Raw genomic sequence first — 23,683 nt, forward strand, 5'->3', positions numbered from 1 at the left:
AATAACATTGTATACACGCTTAGTAATAGCAACAAAATATAATTCATAAAAATGTTTTTATTGGTGCTAATTCCGATAATAGAAGAACTAATATAAACCAAAAACTTGATTCAATAAAATCTTGTGATTTGTTTTTTATAGATTATTTAGATAGATAGCAGAAAATCAAAGATTAGTGTAGATATTTTTTTGAATAATAAAAGTTTATCACAATTAGCATCTAATAATTAATAATATAAGTGCACTATTAAGTCTTGACTTACGCTTACAATAAATGGCTAACATAATAATAATAATTGATTCTTCATTTTTACAATTTCATAACATAATACATATATTTTTTAAAAGCTTAATTCATTCGAGATTGTCTTCCAAGGATTTTCAGATTCATACATTTTCCATCCGTTTGGCCTATTTAAATCATCAAAAATTTAAATACTTTTGCCGTGTTTTTAGATATTGGGGAGCGTTTAAGTATTTCCTAAGGATTTTTTTTTAGAAAAACGTTACGGCGCTTTACATAGGGGGGGGGGGGGTTTGCAGAAAAACGTTACGGCGCGTTACATGCGGGAGGGGGGTTGCAGAAAAACGTTACGGCGCGTTACATGGGGGGGTGTGTGTGTGTGTGTGTGTGTGTGTGTCAATAATCTCCCAAAAATTGTGTGGCATAATACATGAACGCTCCCTTGTATAGTCATTTATCATTTAATAATTGTCAATTTTTATTTATGTTGAGGTTGGTTTTTCGTAAACAGGTGAGTTACTTGTCGGTGCTATGTAAATTTGTTCCGGATATAGATCGCCACGTAGACGCATAGCTGTCACGCCAACAGGAGACGCCCGGTACTCGAATTCCCCGATTAGTAGATCATCCGCATATATCATCCACTCACACGAGCCCCTCACTATGCGGACGGTTGACTGAAATAAAATATTAAATTAATTTATAATTTACAGCTTTAAGGGGTTTTAAACCCCCGTTTTTTATAGAACAGGGGGCACACGGGCAGAAGGATCATCTCGTCATGATCGTAGAACAATGTCGTATTTGAAAAAAAAACAAAATCCACTTTTATCATATTTGGATACTACATGGACTAAATATTACGGTTACATAAAAAAAAAATCCAAAAGTAAAGTGGAGGTAAAGTGACGGATTTGATAGGTATAGTGCTTTTCATGAAAGAAGTCCCGCGGTGATTTTTGGAACTAAATTTGACAGGTCGGCAATGTTCTCATTCGTCGATGTTATGAAGTTGGTTTGATGTGGTAGATTTTTGTGAATTTTTAACTAGCTTAGTGCATTTTAAAGTTTGATTACAATGCCAAAAGTTGTAAAAAGTTCGGTTCGAGAAATGATAATAAAGGTGAAAGAGTTATGTGAAGCAGAACATTAGAATCAAGGTGTTTTAATACCACTAAACAATGTTCGGAAGAGAGTTGCCGCCATAACAGGTACTTTTTAGAGTTGCCATTTAATAATTTTTTGCTGTATTGATGGGACTTTTATGATATAAATTCGTTTTTGCGACAAAATTTAACAAATACATAACGTGATGAAACTAGGTAACTGAAATTAAAACATATATTACATATTACATAAGCATTATAAACTTAAAGTTATTATTATTATTAATTTTTCATAATTTAATTGCAGGTGTGTCAGAGAAAACTGTAACAAGAATAATTACAAACGAAGGTATAACAGCGGCGTGTACTTCGAAAAAAATTGTATCCCAACAATTATGCAATAAAACTCTGAATAAAATTTTTTTATTGCTTTTCTTTACCCTATTTTCTCATCTTTTCCCTGTAAGTAGGTAGAACACCGCTAATATAAGTTAATAAAAATATACTTTTTACATAACAGAAATATTGTTTCATCGAAGTATGCAGAAAATAATATTATTTGATAAATTACATCTGCTAAATGTAACTAAAATAGGCAAATTTTTTACTCATAAATGGCAACATTACGTAATGCGATTGCAGCGCCGCGTCTGGGGGACTTCTTTCATGAAAAGGACTATACGCTCATAGAAGTATGTGAATTTTCTAGAAAACTGTGAAATTTAATGTTATTTTGTTTCAAAACAAACCCTTTTGTTTACTTGTATGCCAATTTTCATTATAATTGAATATGAATTAAAATAGTTAGTACAAAATCTAACATGATCATATTTTTAGCACGGCAAAAACTGCCTTAAAGAATGCTCAGTTGTGGAACAACGGACGTCGAGGTGATGCAATTCTAATAAGATTAAAAAAAAACTACACAATGATAACCTCCTTCGGAATTTTTTGCCTTGAAAAGTGGACCCAACTCAGATTTAATTTGCCGTCAGCAATAATTATTTTCAGTGGACCGGCCCACACATTTGATTGATCGATGTGATTGAGAATCGGCTACTATCTATCTTTCAAACCCTTAAGTGATTAGGGGTGTCCACCCCAAATCAACCCCTGTTTTTTATTATTGATAGTTATTTTTATTGAACCAAAAAATGTTTAAAAGAAAAACGCTTTTTACCGGATTAAAGTTATGTATTATTATAAATTTACAACTATTTGACATAATTTTAAATTAAAAAAATGTTTCCTAGAAATAATATACATGGCAAAACAACGTTTGCCGGGTCAGCTAGAATAATTATAAAACTAAAATATACCTCAGAGCCAGGTATAAGTCTAGCAGTCCGCTGTCGTCTCTCAGCACCCCAATCGCCGAGCCAAGCGTTGAGAACGACCAACTGTCGATCGAGTTGCGAGTCAACGTGCGCGCGCAGGTTCACGTGCAAGAGGATGTTAGGACGCGGCCACTCACGCGCAATGTCCATTAGATCCAATGCGAACGAGTGAAGCATTGGACGGAGTCTGAAACGCGTGTATGCTTTACTTTTTTTTTTTAATTTTACAGTTCGCAAATCAAGGGCGTAGAACGGAAAAGAAGAACTCCGCCACTCTTTTTAATCGCCAAGTTTTTTGTTTTACACAACGTTTGTAAGCAACACAACCATTACACCATGTTCAACATGACATCATAAGTAATAAATAATAGTAAAATAAATTTAAAACCAAGATTTGTCCTCTATCAGCAGTAGGCATGGTGAAATAGGAGCAAGCTTACATTCTCGTGGGAACAACACTCAAATACTTAGTCGAAATAACTAACATCACCGCATACACGCATTCAATTACGACTAGTAGCACCCGTTCACGAGTATGACGCATGGCCAGCCATCGGACCCCTCGCCATATTTTAGGGAGAGAGTCAACCCGACGCATGGACGCCGCCACAAGCAATGACAGGTTATAGGTGCGAACCCCGGCTGTGTATCAATGGACTTTCTATATGCGCATTTAACACTCACTTAAACCCAAAAATCTAAGTGTGTCAGGTACAAAAGGCTGATCAGTGATCACATACTTGCCTATTACAAAAAAATAATGAGATACAGAAAACTGAGGCCCAGACCTAAAAAGTTGTATTATATTTTTATACTTATAAATATTGATTCTTCGTACCACGTCTCTAATCAGATATTATTTCCATTTGCAAACCATGGTAACATCGGTACTAACTTTATATACGGCCATAGAAGAAATGAGGCAAAAGCCAGTTCATCTAACAATAACTTACCTTCCATGTATAACCAGTTGATGTTCTTCAGGTATTCCAATTGGTAAAGTCGCTATAATATTCGAATGCCAACTGGGTTCCCCATTCTTTATTGGCCCATTTATACAGTCTCTCTGTGGTACCTGAAAAGTTGTTAGATTTAAAAATACTTAGTTCACTTCGAATGTTTCAATGATGAGTCATTTCATTAAATTTGAATTTGTAGGCATCCCTACTCATCGGCAAAGAAGACAGCGGGTGTAGGCCGAGAGAAAAAGCCGGCGTAACTCTCGGTACTCTTTTAAAATAGCAAATCATCAAACAACACTTTTTTTAAAACAAATATCGCAAATTAATTAGAAGTAGCCTGTCTAGCACTAGTCCCAGGCCCTTTTATCAACTAGATAATCGTTAACTTTATATAAGAATGATAGGGAAGGAATAGTTAATTGCAGCTGTCTCTTTTCACGACGGCGTAAACGTAATTTACGTAAAATAAATAATGTTGCTCGATAGGCGAAAAATATAGCACAGAGCGTCCCACGCTTTTTCACAATAATACCAGTATTTTTAGTTCATTACCATTTTCAGCCTACATTAGGAATTATTTTTCACTTTTTAGTTTGATGTGCTTTAAAAGCGTGTTTTTTAGTTTTTTAAACTATTATTTATTTTTTAGTTAAATTTTTTTAATTTTTTTTTTCGGATTATTGCATTGTCCATCGATCTTTGACAGGTGCGCAAAGTTTGAATTAAATCTGTCCGTTAAAAGTGGGTCAAAATCGAATCCGAAGGAGTCGGTTACATACATACATACAGATGAAGCTAATATAAAGCGTGTAAAAACCAGAAAGAGAGAGAAAGAAATGTGAGAGAACAGACAAGTAAAGTACTCTTAAAGAGTTATAATAATAATAATAATAATAAAGCATATTTATTCAAGACTTACAATTTGTTTTGTTTACAACCTATTTTGAGTTAGTATATTTCTTAAACTATGTTAGTATAATTTATTGAAGCCTTGACCCCATCCGGGTATATGCCTCCTCCATCCCATTCCAAACCTGTCTATCCCTTGCTTTCTCTAGCCAGTTTGTGCCTGCCACTTTGGCAATGTCGTCCATCCACCTCATTTTTGGTCTGCCCCGATGTCTGTTCCCTGGGAGGCCTCTCCATTTTGTAATTTTGAGACTCCATCTTTGGTCTGAGACCCTGGCTACATGTCCTGCCCAGCGCCATTTCATTTTTAGAGCATGTTTGAGAACATCTGTAACATTCGTCCTTTCTCTAATGGTTTTGTTACTAACTTTATGTAACCTCCTTAGCCTTAGCATACTCCTTTCCATGGCGTGTTGTGTAGAGAGCAATCTGTTTCTGGCCTTATTAGTGTACACCCATGTTTGGCTACCATAGGTGAGGCAAGGCAAAATGCAGACATCCATTACCGTCTTTTTTAGCTCTAAATTATAAGATCCTTTTAAAATTTCTTTGTGTGACCAAAACTTGTTCCATGAGCTTCTAATTCTTCTTTCAATTTCTTGTTCATTGCTGTTGCTGTTGAAGGAAATTTGTTTCCCTAGATAGACATATTCCTTTACATATTGGATCTGGTGCCCATCTATTTGTATAGGTCTCTGCAGACTGTTTGTTAGAGCCTTAGTTTTACTGGCGTTCATGTGTAAGCCAACCTTTTTGCTTTCGTTGTTCAAAAATTGCATCATTTGCTGAAGTTCTGAAGCAGAGTTGGCGAAAAGAGCAATATCGTCTGCAAATCTTATGTGGCTTAGTTGTCTATTGCCAATCCATATACCATTCGATTTCCAGTCCAATTTTTGAAATATCATTTCCAGAACTGCTATAAAAAGTTTAGGAGAGAGTGGATCCCCTTGCCTCACACCTCTTTCAATATTAATTTCTTCCCCTTTGTTTTCCAATCGTATTGAACTTGTACTGTTTGAGTAGATATTTTGTATCACTTTTGTATAGCAGTAGTTTATATTGCAAGATGTTAATGCTTCCCAAATGGAGCAGTGAGTGATGCTATCAAATGCCTTAAGATAGTCCACAAACCCTATATATAGAGGATAATTAAATTCTTTACATTTTTCTAAAAGTTGTTCGATTGTATGGATGTGGTCTATTGTTGAAAACTTGGAGCGAAAGCCGGCTTGTTCTACTGGCTGCATGAGGTCAATTTTGTCTGCTATTCTGCTTAACAAAAGTGATGAGAAAAGTTTGTAGATGCTGGATAACAAACTGATCGGCCTATAGTTACTGATATCTCTTGGATCTCCTTTTTTATACAGCAGGACAATTTCAGACTTGCACCATTGATACGGGACAGTTCCAGAAATAAATACCATATTAAACAGTCTAGTCAAGAATGTGAAAAGCAGTGGAGCTCCCACATTTAAGGCTTCGTTACTGATATTGTCTGGGCCAGGACTTTTTTCTGATTTTAATGTTATGATGTGCTTTAATACTTCTTTTTCTGAGATTTCGTCAATTTTAGATTCCTTCTCAAGCTCATTATTCATAGTCTCTGTTAAGTTGTTACTGTCCGGCATGTTTTTGTAAAGCTCTCTATAGTAGGCTGTTGCGCATTTAATTATTTCTTGTCGTGATTTGGTTTCTTTTTGTTTTTGGCTGAGGTTTTGAATCCAGCTTTTATGTGTGCTCAGTTCTTTGTAGGCCCGTTTAGCACTTCTAAATTTTGTCAAGTTTTTCTCTATAATTGTCTTTCTGTAATTCTGATAGTCTTCTCTAATCGCCTTGTTAGTTTTCTTATAAAGAGATTTTAGTTCTTCTTTTAATTCTTTAGTTTTATTTTTAGTAGACTTTAATTCCGTTCGTTGGGATATCAAATCTAGTGTTTCTTTTTTAAGTATTTTATGTTCTCTTTTGCTGTTTTCCATTTTTGTATTTAGACTAGAGATGATGATTTTTTCAAAATTGTCATAGTAAGTCTGGATATCTTGTGTTTTTTCTAGTATTTCACTTTGTTTAGACAAGTTAGTTTCTAGTGCTTTTAAATAATTAGTTTTTTCGCTTTTAGTTTTTAATGATTTTGAAGTTAGTTTAAAGTTTTTTCGACTCAGTTTTGGTGTACCTAGATCGAAGGACGCTCGCAAAAGTCTGTGGTCGGAAGGAAAGTTAATCTTATTTAATACTTCGAGATTTGAAATGTTTTTTGAATTGTTGTACATTATGAAGTCTACTTCATTTTTTGTCGTTTCGTCGGGAGAATTCCAGGTCCACCTACGGCTAGGCTTTTTCTTAAAAAAGGTGTTCAATATTAAGAGTTTATGCTCGTAAGCATATTGTATTAATCGTTCGCCTCTTTCGTTTCGGTTGCCGTAACCGTGTTGTCCCATTATTAAACATTCATGTTCTTGACGGTGTCCAATCTTTGAATTAAAGTCTCCCATAACTATTAATTTTTCATCTGCTAAGTCGTGAGCTTTTGCTAGATCTGCATAGAACTTGTCGATATCATCGTTGTTCGCGTTCGCTGTCGGGGCATAGACTTGTATTAGTGATAAAGCTTTATTGTCAATTTTCATTTGAAGTAGGGCTACTCTTTCTGAAATGCCATTAAAGTTAACTATATTCTGTTTTAGATTTTTCTTTATTAAAAAGCCCACTCCATGAAGGCCTTTTGTTTCACCTATAAAGCAAAATATGTGGTTCTCATGCTCTTCGATGCCAATCCCCATTCTTCTTACTTCGGCAAGTCCTACGATATCATGTTCTACTTTTTCTAGTGCCAGTATCAGTTCGAGAAACCTTGTTGTTGTAGCTAAAGATTTCACATTGTATGTACATATTTTTAATGAGTTTTGTTTTCTGGTTGTTCTTTTTGATGGAGGGTGGTGGTCGCTTAAAGTCCCACGGGGACCAGCCGGGTTGGGACTTGTTGTAATTGGTGTGTTAGTTTTAATTGTTTCAGTATTTAGTCGTTCATTCCGGATGGAGGAGTTTTTTGTCTGCTATTGGTTATTCTGGTCATTAGTCGGGTGTGATTGTTGCTTAGTGAAGATGGGAGCATTAGTTTTGGTGATTTTTGTGGGCTTTTTTGAAGTTTCTCTGTTCTTTTGATTATTAGTGGGAGTATTTGGAGAATTCGAGGGAGAACGTTTTCTTTTTTCGTTGCCAGTTTCTTTGATAATTAGTTCATCATATCGAATGAAAGCAACCTTTCCTTTGCCTAGTTCCTCTTTTAATTTGATTCTTAACTCCTTTCGTTTGTTTAAAATGTCTTTCGGGAAGTCTTCAGTGACAAAAACGTTGGTTGGGAGGGCCTTACTATTTTTAAGAACTTGTACTTTTCTCCAAAATAGTGTGAGTGTCACTAATATTGGTCTCGATTTCTCTGCATTTTTCTCGCCAAGTCTCCGAACATTACTTATCTCCCACTTATCCCATTTTTCCATACTTTCGTTACTACAATAGTTCAAAGTTTTTAGCACAAGTTCAAGGAGATCAGTGTTGTCCTTCTCGGATTCCTCAACTCCGTAGATGATCAAGTTGTTTTTCCTTGCTTCTCTCTCTAAGCTTCTCACTTTTTTATTTAAAATATCGACCTCTTCCTTAAGTTGCTTCGTTTCTTCAGTGAGTGGTTTTAACTTTTCATCTAATGTTACTTCCAAACTTTTCGTAAGGTTCATGGTTATATCCGCAGTCTGTTTCTCAAGCTCTATTTTCATTTTGCTGAACAGCGTTTCTATTTGTTTATCCATTTTTCAATTCGGAAAATTTCTCCCTTAATTTTGATAAAAATTCCCACTGTTGGCAATTATCTTGGCAACACTGAGTTGTAGGCTTACTGGCGTAAATACTCTTGACAGGCTTGCCAGTGACAGTAAGTGATAGTGACACTTCTCGTTCGGTCAAAGTCTATGCTCTAACCTCAAACTCGGCTATTAATCTGTTGATGTTATAGTTATATGTATGTTTTTGAGCAAATATTTCGCCACTTATCTCTGTTTTCCCTTGGATTTTCGACAGTTTTCGTAGTGATCCTGGTGAATAGGCTGCTGAACTGCAGTTTTCAAACAATTTATGGTGAAACACTTGAATTTAACCACAAAAATATATTAATATCGTCGGAAAGTATTTACGACGTGCACACTTGACAGGTACCCAACCGGAAGTTCTTAAAGAGTTAAAAGGAGACAATAATATTTATCTCTGTTTCTATTATTGAGTCTTAATTTAAAAGTTTCTTGACTGCCTGACCCATTGTATTTTGCCCAGTACATAAAAATGTGTATGAAATATTTGCTGTCTTTATCTACAGCATGGTTAAAGAAAGAGACATGTAAATTACCTCAAACAAAGGCGGTGCCAGCGTCGGATACAATTCAGTCTTTTGTACATTCAATGTCGCATCTCTTACTCCGGTTACTTGCACCCAGTTAGCAATAAGGGGACTGGGATTTCGATGGGCATAGCTACAGTAATGAATGCCATTCACCGCCCATAATGTTTCTTTCTCATCTACGAGCACCTCTACTGTGAATAGTGTGTCAATTTTGAAGGGAAATTTACTGAAATAGATACATAAACATAAAATTATACTTTAAATTAATTTTATGAAGTTCGACACTTTTAGTTGGTTTAAAGGAATTCTGCATAAAATTTGCCTCAAATTTCCACTTTTCCATTCGATTCCATTTCAACCCATAGGTCGTGCGTTTGAGTCAGTTATTATACAATTATTCTTTTTTCTATTCTTAGAACTTGCTCCTAGGTTGAGGCCAAACGTCGTCAAGACAAGCAATTCCCCCCCCCCCTCCCCTTCCTCTTGTCAGTAAAATTAAGCAAAGCTCTCAAAAATAATAGTACATAAACGTATTAATTTTAAGTAGGAATCCTCGAAAATGCATTTCGTTTTCAAGATTAGACAATGTGTGGGTTATATGTGTAAAAAAGTTAATAATTACTGTTGTAATCACCAAATAAGAAAATCAAAGACCCACCCTTCCCCCCTATAGTGTTTACGTAATACTTGAACAGCCCCCCATTACCCCCTCTAACCTCAAAACCACAAGAGTAAACCTACTAAAAAAAAGAGAAAAAAACGGATACAATTTGACCCATATAAGTTTGTAGCGCATCTAGAGTGTTAATCTTTCCTCATAGACAAGTAAAAATTATTACTTTATCGGAAATCTAAGCCAGGACTTTCCCCATATACCCGACTAAGCGACGGTAAATAATTAATATAAAACGTATCAATTTTTCGTAGGAATCCTCGAAAATGCATTTCGTTTTCAAGCATAGACAATGTATGGATAATATGTGCAAAAAAGTTAATAATTACTGTTGTAATCACCTAATAAGAAAATCAAAGAACCCCCCTCACCCCTATAGTATTTACGTAATACTTAAATGGCGCAATACCTGTAGGCTGTAGTCTCTTCGGTTCCCCATTTCTCATGGCGCCGCGTGTTTCTAACAACATAACACTGGGGTAAACGTACATTGAAATGGACGGCAATATCTCCACCCCCTTTATCGGCGTCTCCACAACCGATGTTTATAGCAAACCTGGAAAATAAACATAGATTCCATAGAGTATCATATTCATAAAAACTCAAACAGTTTTACACTGTTTTATCTAGTCTCTTTCCGTTAAATTGTATTACGCTGTGATGAAAAAGGACAGATGAGTGTAGTAAGCTTTGTTTCAAATGTCATTATTTTGCTTGTATAGAAAATCCTACATTGGGTAGATATGATTGCGCTTTGAGTCATTTCATATGACATATTCGGAGTCTTATTTAGAGAATAAAAATATGTGGGGGAAGGAAGGTGCTTCAAAGGGAGGAGCTGCGTCTTCTGCGAGACTTGGGGTGGTTGCCGTGGGATGGTCACTAGCCTGAAGGGCAGAACGGAAGTTCACTGAAGTAAGGGACTTCACCGTTGATGATGGTTTTTATAGGACCAAAGGCCTTAGGGAGCGTTCAAGAATTACGTAATGAATTTTTGGAAGGGGGTCTATTTGTAAAACGATGTTACGATGCGGGACGGGGATTGAATTACGCGTTATTGTTAATATTATTTTTAACTTTCCAGTACTTTACACCACATAATGGTAACTTTTAGGTATAAAGAGTCACTGGTGACTGGGTGGTCCCGAAACGTTACAAAGAAAAACGTTTATACGGCGCGTTACATGGGGGGGGGGTCAATAATCTCCAAAAATTGGTTGACGTGAACGCTCCCTTAGTTGCTTGTTGATATATACTCAGCGGGAAATACTTTGATAGCGCGATTCAGGATATGACGTCATCGTACTGATTTATAGCCGAAGATTGTGTCGCTACAAATACATAAAACAATCGTAATATTAGACAAATATATACTCATATATTTTTAAAAATTACATCAGATCTTAAAGCATTCTTCTACTATACCATGTTGTAGTCAAAGGTACATCGTAAAACTACAATTAGTAGTAGGAAAAAATAGGTGAAATAAAAAGAAGGATCGAAGGATTTTATGAGGCAATAGCGTGTCGTTTATTGGTTGCGTGACCTTTGTATAACGATTTTGTGCCTAAGTCACCCACCCTCTTTTACCCATAAACATGTTGAAAATCGTTATTTTACCTTCCAAACAAACAAAAGAAGGAATTCATTCGCTTATTAATAAATGTACTAAGTTTGAAGTAGTGAAAGAATGTTTATAAGATATATAATAAGATTTGAACTCAACACGGAAGGGCAAGAGATATTGATATGGCGCGTATTTCAACTAAACATAATATACAATAGTTTTAGTACAATTTATATACAACATATGACATTGAAGAATTTAACTATCGTAAAGTATTGGTGGGTACGATAATGCCACATTATGACGGTACCGTTCGGTTGGATATAGGTATTATATCTATGATAAATTTTACATTTTCATTTCTCTTACTGCATGTATTTCCTGACGAGGCTTCGCACTGGTGGAGATTAATTATTAAATTTTTTTTATAACTTAACTTGGTTGTTCAGGGGACTAAAATGATTTTTAAGATAGATTTTTTTTATATAATATAGCCTGCGGGACGCCCAAAAAGGGCAGTCGCAGCCCATAGACACCCATTTTTAGTGGGTGCGTTACCGGCCTTTGTGGGAGGTGTACACTCGAATTTTGAATATTTGGAGGTCGTATCTCTCAGGGAAGACCCCCACCGGGAGTCGATTCCACTGCTCGCTAGTTCCCAAAAGAAAATGCCCTGTGAAACTCTCTCTCAAATCTATCCTCCTTCCATCTTTCATAAAAATCCTGCATTCGTTTCTGTCTTCCCAAACCTATAATTAGTCCATTGAAATGTTACAATTTGAGGGCCAAACTGAAATTTTTTTTCGATTTATAGTTTAGGAGACATAGCCAAAAACGTGTTTTCACCCCTTTTTCCAAGATGGCGGCCGGGGGACAAGGGCGCCAATATATGTCCCATAAGTAAAATTGCGTTCTCCAAAAAAATTTCAGCCCATGTAACATTTCAATGGACTAAAAAACATCAAGTTCTGGTGGTAGAAACGGTTATCGCAATCATATACGAAAATATCAAAGTAATAAGATATATTATGTATATGTCTTACCTACCATGGTAAATCTTCTGAAGGCGTCCCCGTACACACGATATGAGATCCAATTGAGAGAGGTTCTATCAACGTTTGACTAAACTTAACTTCTTGCGCTTCAGCCAACTGAATCTGAAAAAAATTATATAATTGTTAACGTAAAATTGTAAAAACCGTTAGATTGTAATCTATCTCGCGAGATTATAAAAACAAATATGGTGGCGCGGGGCATATTCCGTTCAACCAATCAACGCGCGAGGTGCGATCCGTTTCACAATTTGACGGTTTCACTTCGATAGATTACAATCTACCGAATAATAATACGTTAAATTGTAAGCAGTTCGTTGAGGTTCACAATCTTTCGACAGTTTACAATCTCGCGAGATAGATTACAATCTAACGGTGTTTACAATTTTACGGTGACATAATCGATTAATTGACGAGCATTGTTGACCAAGTGGCTTCAGCGTGAGCACCAATGGACTTTCTTTCTATGTGCGCATTTAACATTTGCTCGAATGGTGAAGGAAAACATCGTGAGGAAAGCGGCTTGCCTTAGTCAGAAAAAGCCGACGACGTGTGTCAGGCACAGGAGGCTGATCACCTACTTGCCGATTAGATTAACAAATAATTGTGAAACAGATACAGAAATCTGGGGCCCAGAACAAAAAAGGTTGAAACGCCACTGATTCATTTAATTGACGATGAAAGCGGTTCGATTCTATGGAATATGGGCAGAAAATAATCGCCTCCTGTAAAGAACAGTGTTCTATACTGCCTTTGTTAGGTTCACTAGGTACCCTATCTTATATCGGGCGCTGTCAATAATGTCCATAGAAAAAAAATTGACAGATCAGACAATATTTGTGCCTGACTCTAGAAGACGTTGTCATGACCCACACTAATCACTAAATAAAGAATAAAGCGCTGACTAAAGAGAGTCAATAAAATAGTGTCTGTTATGTAGGCCATACACACTACGGTCTACGGTTTCTTTCAGAGTTGACCTGCGCAGGCATACCTGCACAGATTACCTCTCCGGTAGACCGTAGTGTGTATGGCCTTCATAAGAGACTTTAAATGCATATATTTACACGATAGATTGGTTTTATAATAATTATAACATCGCGTGGAAAAGCTAGCATACGTAAAACCCTACAGGAAATTTATAAATGAGAAAAATGATCGGATATTTAGTATAAATAATTAACTTACAGCATATCTACGTCGACAAAAAACTTTTTTAGTAATTACCTCACACACGTTCATGATAAACTAACGGACCATATCTTGAGCCATTGCTGTAAAATATATCAATAGATAATCTATCGTATTTACATAGGTGTGAACTAAATGATATTCAAATGGTTTTTCAAGAAGGCGGTGAAATTCGTATTCATAATCAAAGTATTTCTGTATCCGAGACTATTTAACTAGTGGAAGTCGCGTTTATAGATCGATATGGATGTGATTAACCTTTTGGGATAGAGAGCGCTCAGCGACAGCGATCCAGATTTTAATAATATGTTTTTGATTTCAATTCTGCGACATCAGACCTACGGATATTGAGAGAACTACATCACATCGTGCTCTTATAACGTCGGGCTATCGTTATTGGAAGTTACATAGTAAGGATTCAGGTACACTTGTTACGCCTTCGATGACACAGGCTTTAAATACTCATTATAATGCTGGATGAAATTAAATAACATATTTAAATAAACAGAAAACAATTGAAGTCGTGTGGTTAAATTATAATTTGAAATATATGTTTACTATTGTTACGGGTTAATTTTCTTAAACGACTACGATTGCGTCGATTGTTGAATGCTCTTTCTGTAGCCGTGCCAGACCTCGAAGAGTTGATGTACGTAAAAATTATATCGATAAGCATTTGTTTACCTTTGCATGTAATTTTATATTAAGTTTTTAAGTTGTGTTGTATGAGACATCCTTTGTCTTTTATTTGTTTTTTTCCCTGTTTTTGTGTTATTGTGATGTACAAAAAGTATTACTAACCCGAAGCTAACAATTCGTTCTCAATGTTTTTTATTGAAATGAGTCACAATAACAGTTATTTAAAATCTTCAGAGTTTCTCTAGTACTAAGAAATGTTGGAACAAAAATTATTCAAAGCGGGCTTTTTGATTGTAGTTATGAGTAGTGGTTTGAGGGTTTTCTATGACGGTGTTAATATCTTAACATTCATACCATGTTATCAAAACGATAGGTACTGAGTCACACCTCATGCCTAAGTATGAGGTCATCAGACCAAAGAAATTAATTTGTGCCAGGGACAATCTTAGCAGACTGTGAACGCTCCGTAAGGCGTGTTACCTGACTAAACTTAATGAAATACTGGCCATTTACATATTAAAATTGAAATTTGAAGTAATTAAATGCTTATCATTTGTATTGCTTTTTACTTGGCATCCAACGACGCCATCTGTAAAATTAGTTCATTCACCTCAAATCAAGAAATTTTGTACAGAAATATCTTTATTATTAATTAAGAACATATACTCATCATATCATGTAGCCCAACCGCCTATGGCAGGCAATCCAAAGTAAAGCCTTAATTATTACTGGAAAATAATTAATAAACAATTTTCCTTGCTATTTGAATAAGTTTATCTAAGCAGTGTTAATATTATAATTTTATTGCATCGTTAAAAATGTACATAACAAAATGACGTCAGCTTTGAGAAAAAATTAACCTTCAAGACGTTAGGTATTGAAGCGATAAGAAAATCAAATTTATTCTTAATTTTTGACGGTTAAATTTTTTTTTAAAGTAATATACTAATAAAGTAATCTACAAGTATCAGTAATGCCCTTTGCACTTAAACCGCGGAACGAAAAAAGTCTAAAATGTTTTTACGGGTTCGATTTTTTTACGGCAATTCGCTGAATTGACTTCTATTTCAAACTCATGTTATTTTCGAGGCCATGAAGGAATGTTATTGTAAACAAAGTTACCACAATTAGCAACATTGCTAAGAACTAAAAATGAATCAAGTTTTTTTCACTTTGTTATTCTATGTATATATTTAATTTATAAGTAATAAAATTGTATAATACAAATTTCAACTATTTTTTATCTGTATTTTTGGTCGTCATGGCAACCGGGGTCATCTATATAACAATTAAAATAGGTTATTACAATAGAGATTGCTTGTAACCACAACATAATACATTAACACCACAGCGTTAAAAACATACATACAGTTAGTGAGTGTCAGAAGCTTTCAGTTACAGTGCTGTTAACAACATCTCAAATTACCGGTGATATTGGAATCTCTTCATTAACATCGTTTTGGCGGCAAAATAAACGGCGACAAAACGCACCACAATCACGACAGCAGACCATCGTGTTTCGATTTAGACGTTCGTCATCGCAAGAGGCCAGGCATTGCACTGCCCACAAATTATATCTTTGGCTCACGAAAATATCCGTACAATCGTGCTATTGGGTGCCCGCGCCCCAGTTACGTCCGTAACCCTCAGCATTTAGTATTAGAATGTTTGTTTATTGTTATGTGCATTAACGTATAGCAGTATTTGCGTGTTTACTATGTGACTTAAAATAGTAGAGTATGCTTAAGCTTGAGTTACTTTGTATGCTTAGTAACTCTTAAGCTTTCAAACTATAATATGGATCATTGTCTGTGCCCTGTTCACTTGTATTTTAGGCGAAACGGCCAATCTGAAACAATTATTGTTTTTCTGGGCATTGACCCAGACCTCACAACATTAATTTGAAAGTCATTGAAGCAAAAAATCAAAATAATTCAGTCATTACTTTGTTTAATTTACCTTTGATTGCATGCAGACAGAAACCACACAAATAGAATAGAAGAAATTCTATTACAACCCCATGATATGAGAGATAACAATGAAAAGTGGAGTAAATAATAATAAACATTTAATGATAAACTAACATCAGAAATACTAGAAAATTTATTTGAATATCTTAAGATTAAAAAGCAATTGATGTAATTATTCAATAGCTGAAAAATTTATTTAAGTTTTTACATGAGGGATTTTTCATTTATGAATAATTTTATATAAAATAATTACACAGATGTTGGTACATGTGTGTCATTATTTATTAATAAAGATTAAAAGCTATTATAGAGTGCCAATGACTCTATTTCTGGGTTATAAATTCAACAGTTGTGTCATAAAAGCTACAGTAAAGAGAAAAGAAAGTGCATAAATAAATGTTAGTCTATGATTACAGCAACTAATTGACACTAATTCTATAGAAAAGAAAAAAATAACCTAACCTAATTTCCTTTTCATAGCAAATAATGGACAATGCAACTCATGTGAATTAGGTCAGTGTTAAACTGAATATATTGCTCTGTACCGCAATATTATTTAGCAAGCACAATGCATGCATAAAGTGGGCACCTCTGAGAGAGTTAGTAGATGTAGACACCATTCAACAAAAGTCACCATTTCCCATACCTAGTGTGGTTATTTAGTACTTGTAGCCTCGATAAAATATGTAGTAGTTATAAATTATAAAAATATTATAAAAATGCATTAAATAATTACATGAGTATCGACAGATTATGGTCTATTGAGAGGTAGAGCGGACATACAAAAATGCAAGTTTATTTTTAAATGGTTTCTTATATTCAGTGCCTATCACATTTCTTTAAAGACAAAATTGCCCTGCTTGTATCACCAAAAATTAAGGGATTAAGTGTGCACATGCTCATATCTTCCAATTTAATATACAAGTTACAGTTAAAAAATTATGTTCAATGTAAGAAATTATCCACACAGATTTCGTTTCTTTACATCAGTACAATATAATATTGTAAGTGTAACTAAATGTGTAAATAAATGAAGAATAATAAATAAATCCTTACCAGCAATCAAATTTTATTTGGGCATGTATATGAATCTTAGAGTATTGTTATCAGTAGTGTTAATACTTTGTGGGATATCAAGGTTTTTAAATAGAATATGAGATAAATCTCTCATGAGAAAATATGAGTATTGCATGACTTTTGAAAATTGAGTACAATTTCTATGCACTCGAAACATCTATCTGGTAACAATAAACAGTGAAATAATATACTTAGTGTATCCATAACGTTAAACTAAAAACGTTTCTTAATAAACATTGATTTATTTAAGGTTAAATGCCTAGTAAGTGTCACCTTTTGCTATTAACTTAAGGTCACAATATCATATTTCAAAAGTATATAGAGTAGTACATTTGATACTTCAAAATAAACAATGGCAATTTCCATTAAAAGTACTGACCTCAAAGTCTAGGGCATCTTCTGCAAAATCATATTCAATAAATTCTTTAGGCACTTGTCCTTCCTCAACGTTGTCCATTGTTATACAGTTCACACATTTTATTCCCCCTGGCATATTGAAAATTATTTATTTAAACTAAACCTCTGACAGCAAGATAAAAAAACATTTTACAATAACAATAGGAGTAGTGTTTTAATTTCATGTTTGTTTTAGAAAAATCGTTTTCCGGCCAAAAGATGTATTGTTAACATTTATTATTTACTAGATAGTCAATTTAATAATACCTATTAATTTAAAATCAATATCGCTATTCAGTGAGAGAGAGATATAAGGGCAACATACTAAAATACTAAATTTACATTACTAATTCTTATGTACATACTACATATATAATATAACTGAAAGTTGCAATTTAAAAATCGATTGAGATCAGAGATGAGGAGTATCAATGGAATAAACATAGGTTTATAGTTTATACTCTATGAGAAATATTTCGCCTGAGTATCTAGCAATGTTTTATTGTAATATTTTTGTTTGGAATTTTTGACGGATTGCTCCGTTTGTAGTTTATCTATAGTGTATGCGTGGGGTCTAGCCATATTGGTGTCGAAAAGTATTCTACATACACTACCGCTTTTGCGTAATTGTACTGTCGAAAACGCTTCGTTCGTAGCCAAGAGGCATGTCGATACATTACCGCAAAGTCGACAGCGTAGATGCGAGCTGCTGTTCGTAGCACCTTATTCCGTCATATTGTCTCTGGATTAAATGTATTCCTAATGTCACTTTTATAAACAAATAGAAGTTAAAACTACAATATTATTGTAAATTTGCAATAATTGCAAATTCCAATTATTGGAAGCTGCAAAAGGGACATTAGAATGTCAGCAAGGACGGAACAATTTTCGATTTAAGTGGAATTTACGGAAGGTGCAAAGTGAATATAATATGAATTTAATTGCATGTTTAAATTAATTATGGTTTGTTTCATGTTTTCTCAGAAATTTAAGGCTACCAATAAATACAATATTTTGAAATTGCATAATCGCGCTATATAATAATAAGTAGTACTCATACTTTGATATTTTATGGATTTGATCTTACAACTAATCTGCAAAATGAAGAAGCAACATATTTTGTTACCGCTTAGAAGAAACAATAGAAATTGTACTGTGGATTGATAAATAAAGAGTGAAAATAAGGATGACTAGAAGTTGATAAGGAATAGAAGGATAGTCCAAGGAATTAAAAAACAATAGAATAAAAACATAGTGTGAACACTGAAATTAGAGTTTGATTTAAGCTTTAATTAGGTTTGGTGTTTGTGCTTGAACATTTTTAATGGCAATTTGTAAGCAGATTTATATATAAGTGTAGATTTTATTAGTGATTTGCTACTAGTTGGAATTATCTCTGTTTATGTCCAACAAACAATTTTAGTTTATGTTAGAGTCATAAAGGTTTATTGTTTATAATAAATTTATACTTTTAGAAAGTGAGCATTGAAAAGCAGTAAGTAATCAATGAAATGAAAAGAGGGATTAATAAAAATTATAAAATAGAAACTTAGTCTGGTATGAAATTATAACCCTTACTCAACCTTTGATTCCATATTGATGCTCCAACATCTTAGATATAAATCTAATCTAAAAGTTAATATTTATGTCTATTAACTTTTGGTTATATTAGTGATTTGCTACTAGTTAATATGTAAATGCAAAATCTGTTTAAGTAAGAAATGAATAAACATTGTATGTTATGTATTTGTCAGTTTTATTTTTGGTAATTTACCTATGTCTTCTTTAGTAGGAAAAGCCATTAAAGTGGTTAACAATATTAGTTTATTTTACAAGAATATACAGATAATGCATATGACCCGTACCTACTAACAGTTAGGAATATTAAACAAATAGGTAGCAAAATAAAAATGTTTCAGTTATGGTTATTTTTTATTAAAATAAGGCACCAAATATCTTCCTTAACATAATGCAGTCTACATAGAAAAATAAGCATATGTAACAACTTATTAAACAATACAGACATTACTACTGAACACACACAGGTGCACCAAATTCAATGCATTACTACCTAATGTAGATGTATTCAATTATTCATATTTATATATGTAGATAATTAACTAATAAATGTAAGTGTTAGTTTGCAGCAATGTCAATATCTTGTTTATGTGCTGTTATATACCAAAAAAATTTCAATTCATAAAACCTAACGTTAGATGTTGTGATGATTTCATAAAATTGATAATGATACCTACAGTTACTATGAATACATCCTGGGCGATTAAAAAAACAGTGATTGTTTCCTTAACACAACAATTGTAAATAATAATAGTTTTTTTAAAGATATAATTCTTCCCAAAATCTACAAATCTAGTTTGTTTATAATAATATCTCATTAACATTCAAACTGCTGAACTTATTAAGATTAAATGTGGAAGAACATAGTTTCAGTTACTGTTTCCTGTTCATGAGGTAATGTTACTTAACCAACCATTATTTCATACTCCACTTGTCTTATTTTTTACATTATTCATAAAATGCTTCATTCCCCATTTTCAGGTACATAATATAACACTTAAATTAATAAAAGATAAGACTAATAAAACTTGTCCATTTGTGGTTTTTTTTAATATTTTTAGTTGTCTTATTAGCTTCTCTTTTTCTGAAAAGAAAATATTTTAGTTAGTACTTTGATCAAATAGAAAACTGACAAACCAAACTGAGATCGGTCCAAGGTTTGTTCAATAGGTAACTTTAATATTAAAACTCTTTACTTAATTCTAAACTTAAAAATATACTTAATTTGTCACTTTGCTGCTTATTGTCAATTAAAGTTTTTAATAACCAAACAATGTCAGTAACTCTCAAGGGACTTGAATTCAAACTTCTAATTCATTAACAATATTATAATAACTTCTCTAGTATATTGACTTAGTAAATAATTAAAGAAAATATCTGCTTACCATTACTTAGTATTGCTCACTAGATTTTATATTTCTTAAGTTCATAAAGTATAAATCCACTTTTTTGATTAATTTAAATCAATATTATATCATTATCAGCTTCTATTATAATTACAATAAAATATATTTAGAACTTCTAATTATGTTCATTAGTGACTGCTTTCTCATCTGAAATATACAAATAAAATATACAATCATTTTACTTTGTGATTACATAATATATGCAATATTAAATGGTATATGTATTTTTCAAATTAAAGAACAATTTCATGAACTTACATGCAATATAAATATCAATAAAAGATATCCAATATAACTAGGATTTACCTCTACTAATTTGCTGATTTTCTTGATATTTTCATATTTATCTGTGTCTATTATGTTATCCTCGCATTGATTCATAGAAAAACTAAAACTCTTAACTTAAAAATATTAACTCTAGTTTAAATTATTACAATTACACGAGAACGTTAAAAAAAGACAGATAACAAATTAAAACCATTTCGTTGAAACGTCCAAAATATGACATGTTTTTAAAACGGTAGTCATTAAAGATGGCAATAGTTGTACTGAATTATTGCAAACAGCAGCTTTTGAGATCACGCTAAAACATGGCGGAGAAACGCCGTTTTTTCTACACTGCCGAAACATTAATTTGTCGTTGGCTACCGAATAGCGTAAGCGTTAATGTGTGTCTTTTCGTAGCACTGTCATGGCGTCGCTTATTGTATCCCGACTCACGCCTTTAGGGCCTAGGCTACCGACTGTCGACACGAGCTGTCATTTTCATACAAATTTAGTTTTCGACTTTCTACATACACTACCGTTAAGCCATCTTGGCTAGACCCCCGTGTATGTTTATAGTCGAATTTTTAATTAGACGAAGTCAACTGACGTTTACGGTGTTGTCAGTTTTTAATGAAATAAAAATAGTGTTGTGACAAAGTAGAGACCCCTGAATTAATGATCGGTGATGGCACTAGTCGCCGCGCCGCGCTTTGTAATAAGCCGTCAAAAAACTGATTGTATAGTGCTTTTCATGAAAGAAGTCCCGCGGTGATTTTTGGAACTAAATTTGACAGGTCGCCGGTCGGCACTCGGCAATGTTGTCATTCGTCGATGTTATCAAGTTCGTTTGTTGTGGTAGATTTTTGTGAATTTTTAACTAGCTTAGTGCATTTTAAAGATTGATTACAATGCCAAAAGTTGTAAAAAGTTCGGCTCGAGAAATGATATTAAAGGTAAAAGAGTTTTGTGAAGCGGAACATAAGAATCAAGGTGTTTTAATACCACTAAACAATGTTCGGAAGAGAGTTCCCGCCATAACAGGTACTTTTTAGTGTTGCCATTTAATAATTTTTTGCTGTATTGATGGGACTTTTATGATATAAATTCGTTTTTGCGACAAAATTGATACATAACGTGATGAAACTAGGTAACTGAAATTAAAACATATATTACATATTACATAAGCATTATAAACTTAAAGTTACTATTATTTTTAATTGTTCATAATTTAATTGCAGGTGTGACACAGAAAACTGTAACAAGAATTACAAACGAAGGTATAATAGCGGCGTGTACTTCGAAAAAAATTGTAACCCAACTATTATGCAATAAAACTGAATAAAAAATTGTATTGCTTTTTTCTCATCTTTTCCTTGTAAGTAGTTGGAACACCGCTAATATAAGTAAATAAAAATATACTTTTTACATAACAGAAATATTGTTTCATCGAAGTATGCAGAAAATAATATTATATTTTGATAAATTACATCTGCTAAATGTAAATAAAATTGGTAAATTATTTACTCATAAATGGCAACATTACGTTATGCGATTGCAGCGCCGCGTCTGGGGGACTTCTTTCATGAAAAGGACTATAGTTACATAGTACTAGTACCTAACTTATATCAGAGCACTTTAATACAATTTTGAAATAGAAATAATATTCTTTTATAGTTTGAAATCATTAACTATTCACACTCATTGTTCATTCATCTGATTGAACAAGATCTGCCCTGCGATTCTGTAACTCACTTTTCCAACTCACACAGCGGTTTTTGCATCGGCGGTCGCTCTCAAATCAGTCGTGAAGCAGTCATTTTATGATTTGGCATTCTGATAAACAATAAACTACAAGCTCCCACCTTTTCAGTTGAGTTACAGAATCGCAGGGCTGGGGGTCTAGCCATATTGGTGTCGAAAAGTATTCTACATACACTACCGCTTTTGCGTAATTGTACTGTCGAAAACGCTTCGTTCGTAGCCAAGAGGCATGTCGATACATTACCGCAAAGTCGACAGCGTAGATGCGAGCTGCTGTTCGTAGCACCTTATTCCGTCATATTGTCTCTGGATTAAATGTATTCCTAATGTCACTTTTATAAACAAATAAAAGTTAAAACTTTACAATATTGTTGTAAATTTGCAATTGGAAGCTGCAAAAGGGACATTAGAATGTCAGCAAGGTCGGAACAATTTTCGATTTAAGTGGAATTTACGGAAGGTGCAAAGTGAATATATGAATTTAATTCCATGTTTAAATTAATTATGGATTGTTTCATGTTTTGTCAGAAATTTAAGGCTACAAATAAATACAATATTTTGAAATTGCATAATCGCGATATATAATAATTAGTAGTACTCATACTTTGATATTTTTAGGATTTGACCTCACAACTAATCTGCTAAATGAAGAAGCATCATATTTTGTTACCGGTTAGAAGAAACAATAGAAATAGTACTGTGGATTGATAAATAAAGATTGAAAATAAGGTTGACTAGAAGTTGATAAAGTCCAAGGAATTAAAAAACAATAGAAAAAAAACGTAGACTAGTGTGAACACTGAAATTAGAGTTTGATTTAAGCTTTAATTAGGTTTGGTGTTTGTGCTTGAACATTTTTAATGTCAATTTGAAAGCAGTTTTGTATATAAGTGTAGATTTTATAAGTGATTTGCTACTAGTCATAAAGGTTGATTGTTTATAATAAATTTATACTTTTAGAAAGTGAGAATTGAAAAGCAGTAAGTACTCAATGAAATGAAAAGAGGGATTAATAAAAATTATAAAATAGAAACTTAGTCTGGTATGAAATTAAAACCCTTAGTGAACCTTTGATTCCATATTGATGTTCCAACATCTTAGATATAAATTTAAGTTTGATGCTGATTTTAAGTTAATATTTATGTCAATTAACTATTGGTTATA

At 33.5% G+C, this 23,683-nt stretch overlaps 1 protein-coding gene and 2 long non-coding RNA genes across 5 annotated transcripts; 1 reads left to right on the forward strand and 2 right to left on the reverse strand.

The window, feature by feature from the left end:
- Positions 1 to 607: 607 nt before the first annotated feature.
- LOC125059634 lies at positions 608 to 17,948 on the reverse strand. Of its 3 annotated transcripts, XM_047664141.1 has the most exons (8): positions 17,775 to 17,948; positions 17,491 to 17,597; positions 12,230 to 12,339; positions 10,025 to 10,171; positions 8,949 to 9,168; positions 3,641 to 3,762; positions 2,670 to 2,874; positions 610 to 921 (listed from the first exon to the last, which is right to left on the reverse strand). In XM_047664141.1, exons 2-8 carry the CDS (start codon positions 17,566 to 17,568, stop codon positions 727 to 729), a joined length of 1,077 nt encoding a protein of 358 aa, XP_047520097.1. In that variant the 5' UTR covers positions 17,569 to 17,597; positions 17,775 to 17,948; the 3' UTR covers positions 610 to 726. The 3 variants fall into 3 exon arrangements, with proteins under 3 accessions (XP_047520096.1, XP_047520097.1, XP_047520095.1); XM_047664140.1 differs by lacking the exons at positions 17,491 to 17,597; positions 17,775 to 17,948 and adding an exon at positions 15,491 to 15,727 and having other exon boundaries at positions 608 to 921; XM_047664139.1 differs by lacking the exon at positions 17,775 to 17,948 and having other exon boundaries at positions 17,491 to 17,768.
- A 1,478-nt stretch (positions 17,949 to 19,426) lies between these two features.
- On the reverse strand, positions 19,427 to 20,530 carry LOC125059877. Its single transcript, XR_007118744.1, has 2 exons — positions 20,471 to 20,530; positions 19,427 to 20,169 (listed from the first exon to the last, which is right to left on the reverse strand). It is a non-coding gene; the product is annotated as an uncharacterized LOC125059877 (long non-coding RNA).
- A 2,239-nt stretch (positions 20,531 to 22,769) lies between these two features.
- Positions 22,770 to 23,239, forward strand: LOC125059875. The gene is made up of 2 exons (XR_007118742.1): positions 22,770 to 22,979; positions 23,138 to 23,239. It is a non-coding gene; the product is annotated as an uncharacterized LOC125059875 (long non-coding RNA).
- The last annotated feature ends 444 nt before the right edge of the window (positions 23,240 to 23,683 follow it).

This window comes from Pieris napi, chromosome 20 (assembly GCF_905475465.1).
Source record: "Pieris napi chromosome 20, ilPieNapi1.2, whole genome shotgun sequence".
Classification (NCBI taxonomy): Eukaryota; Metazoa; Arthropoda; class Insecta; order Lepidoptera; family Pieridae; genus Pieris; species Pieris napi.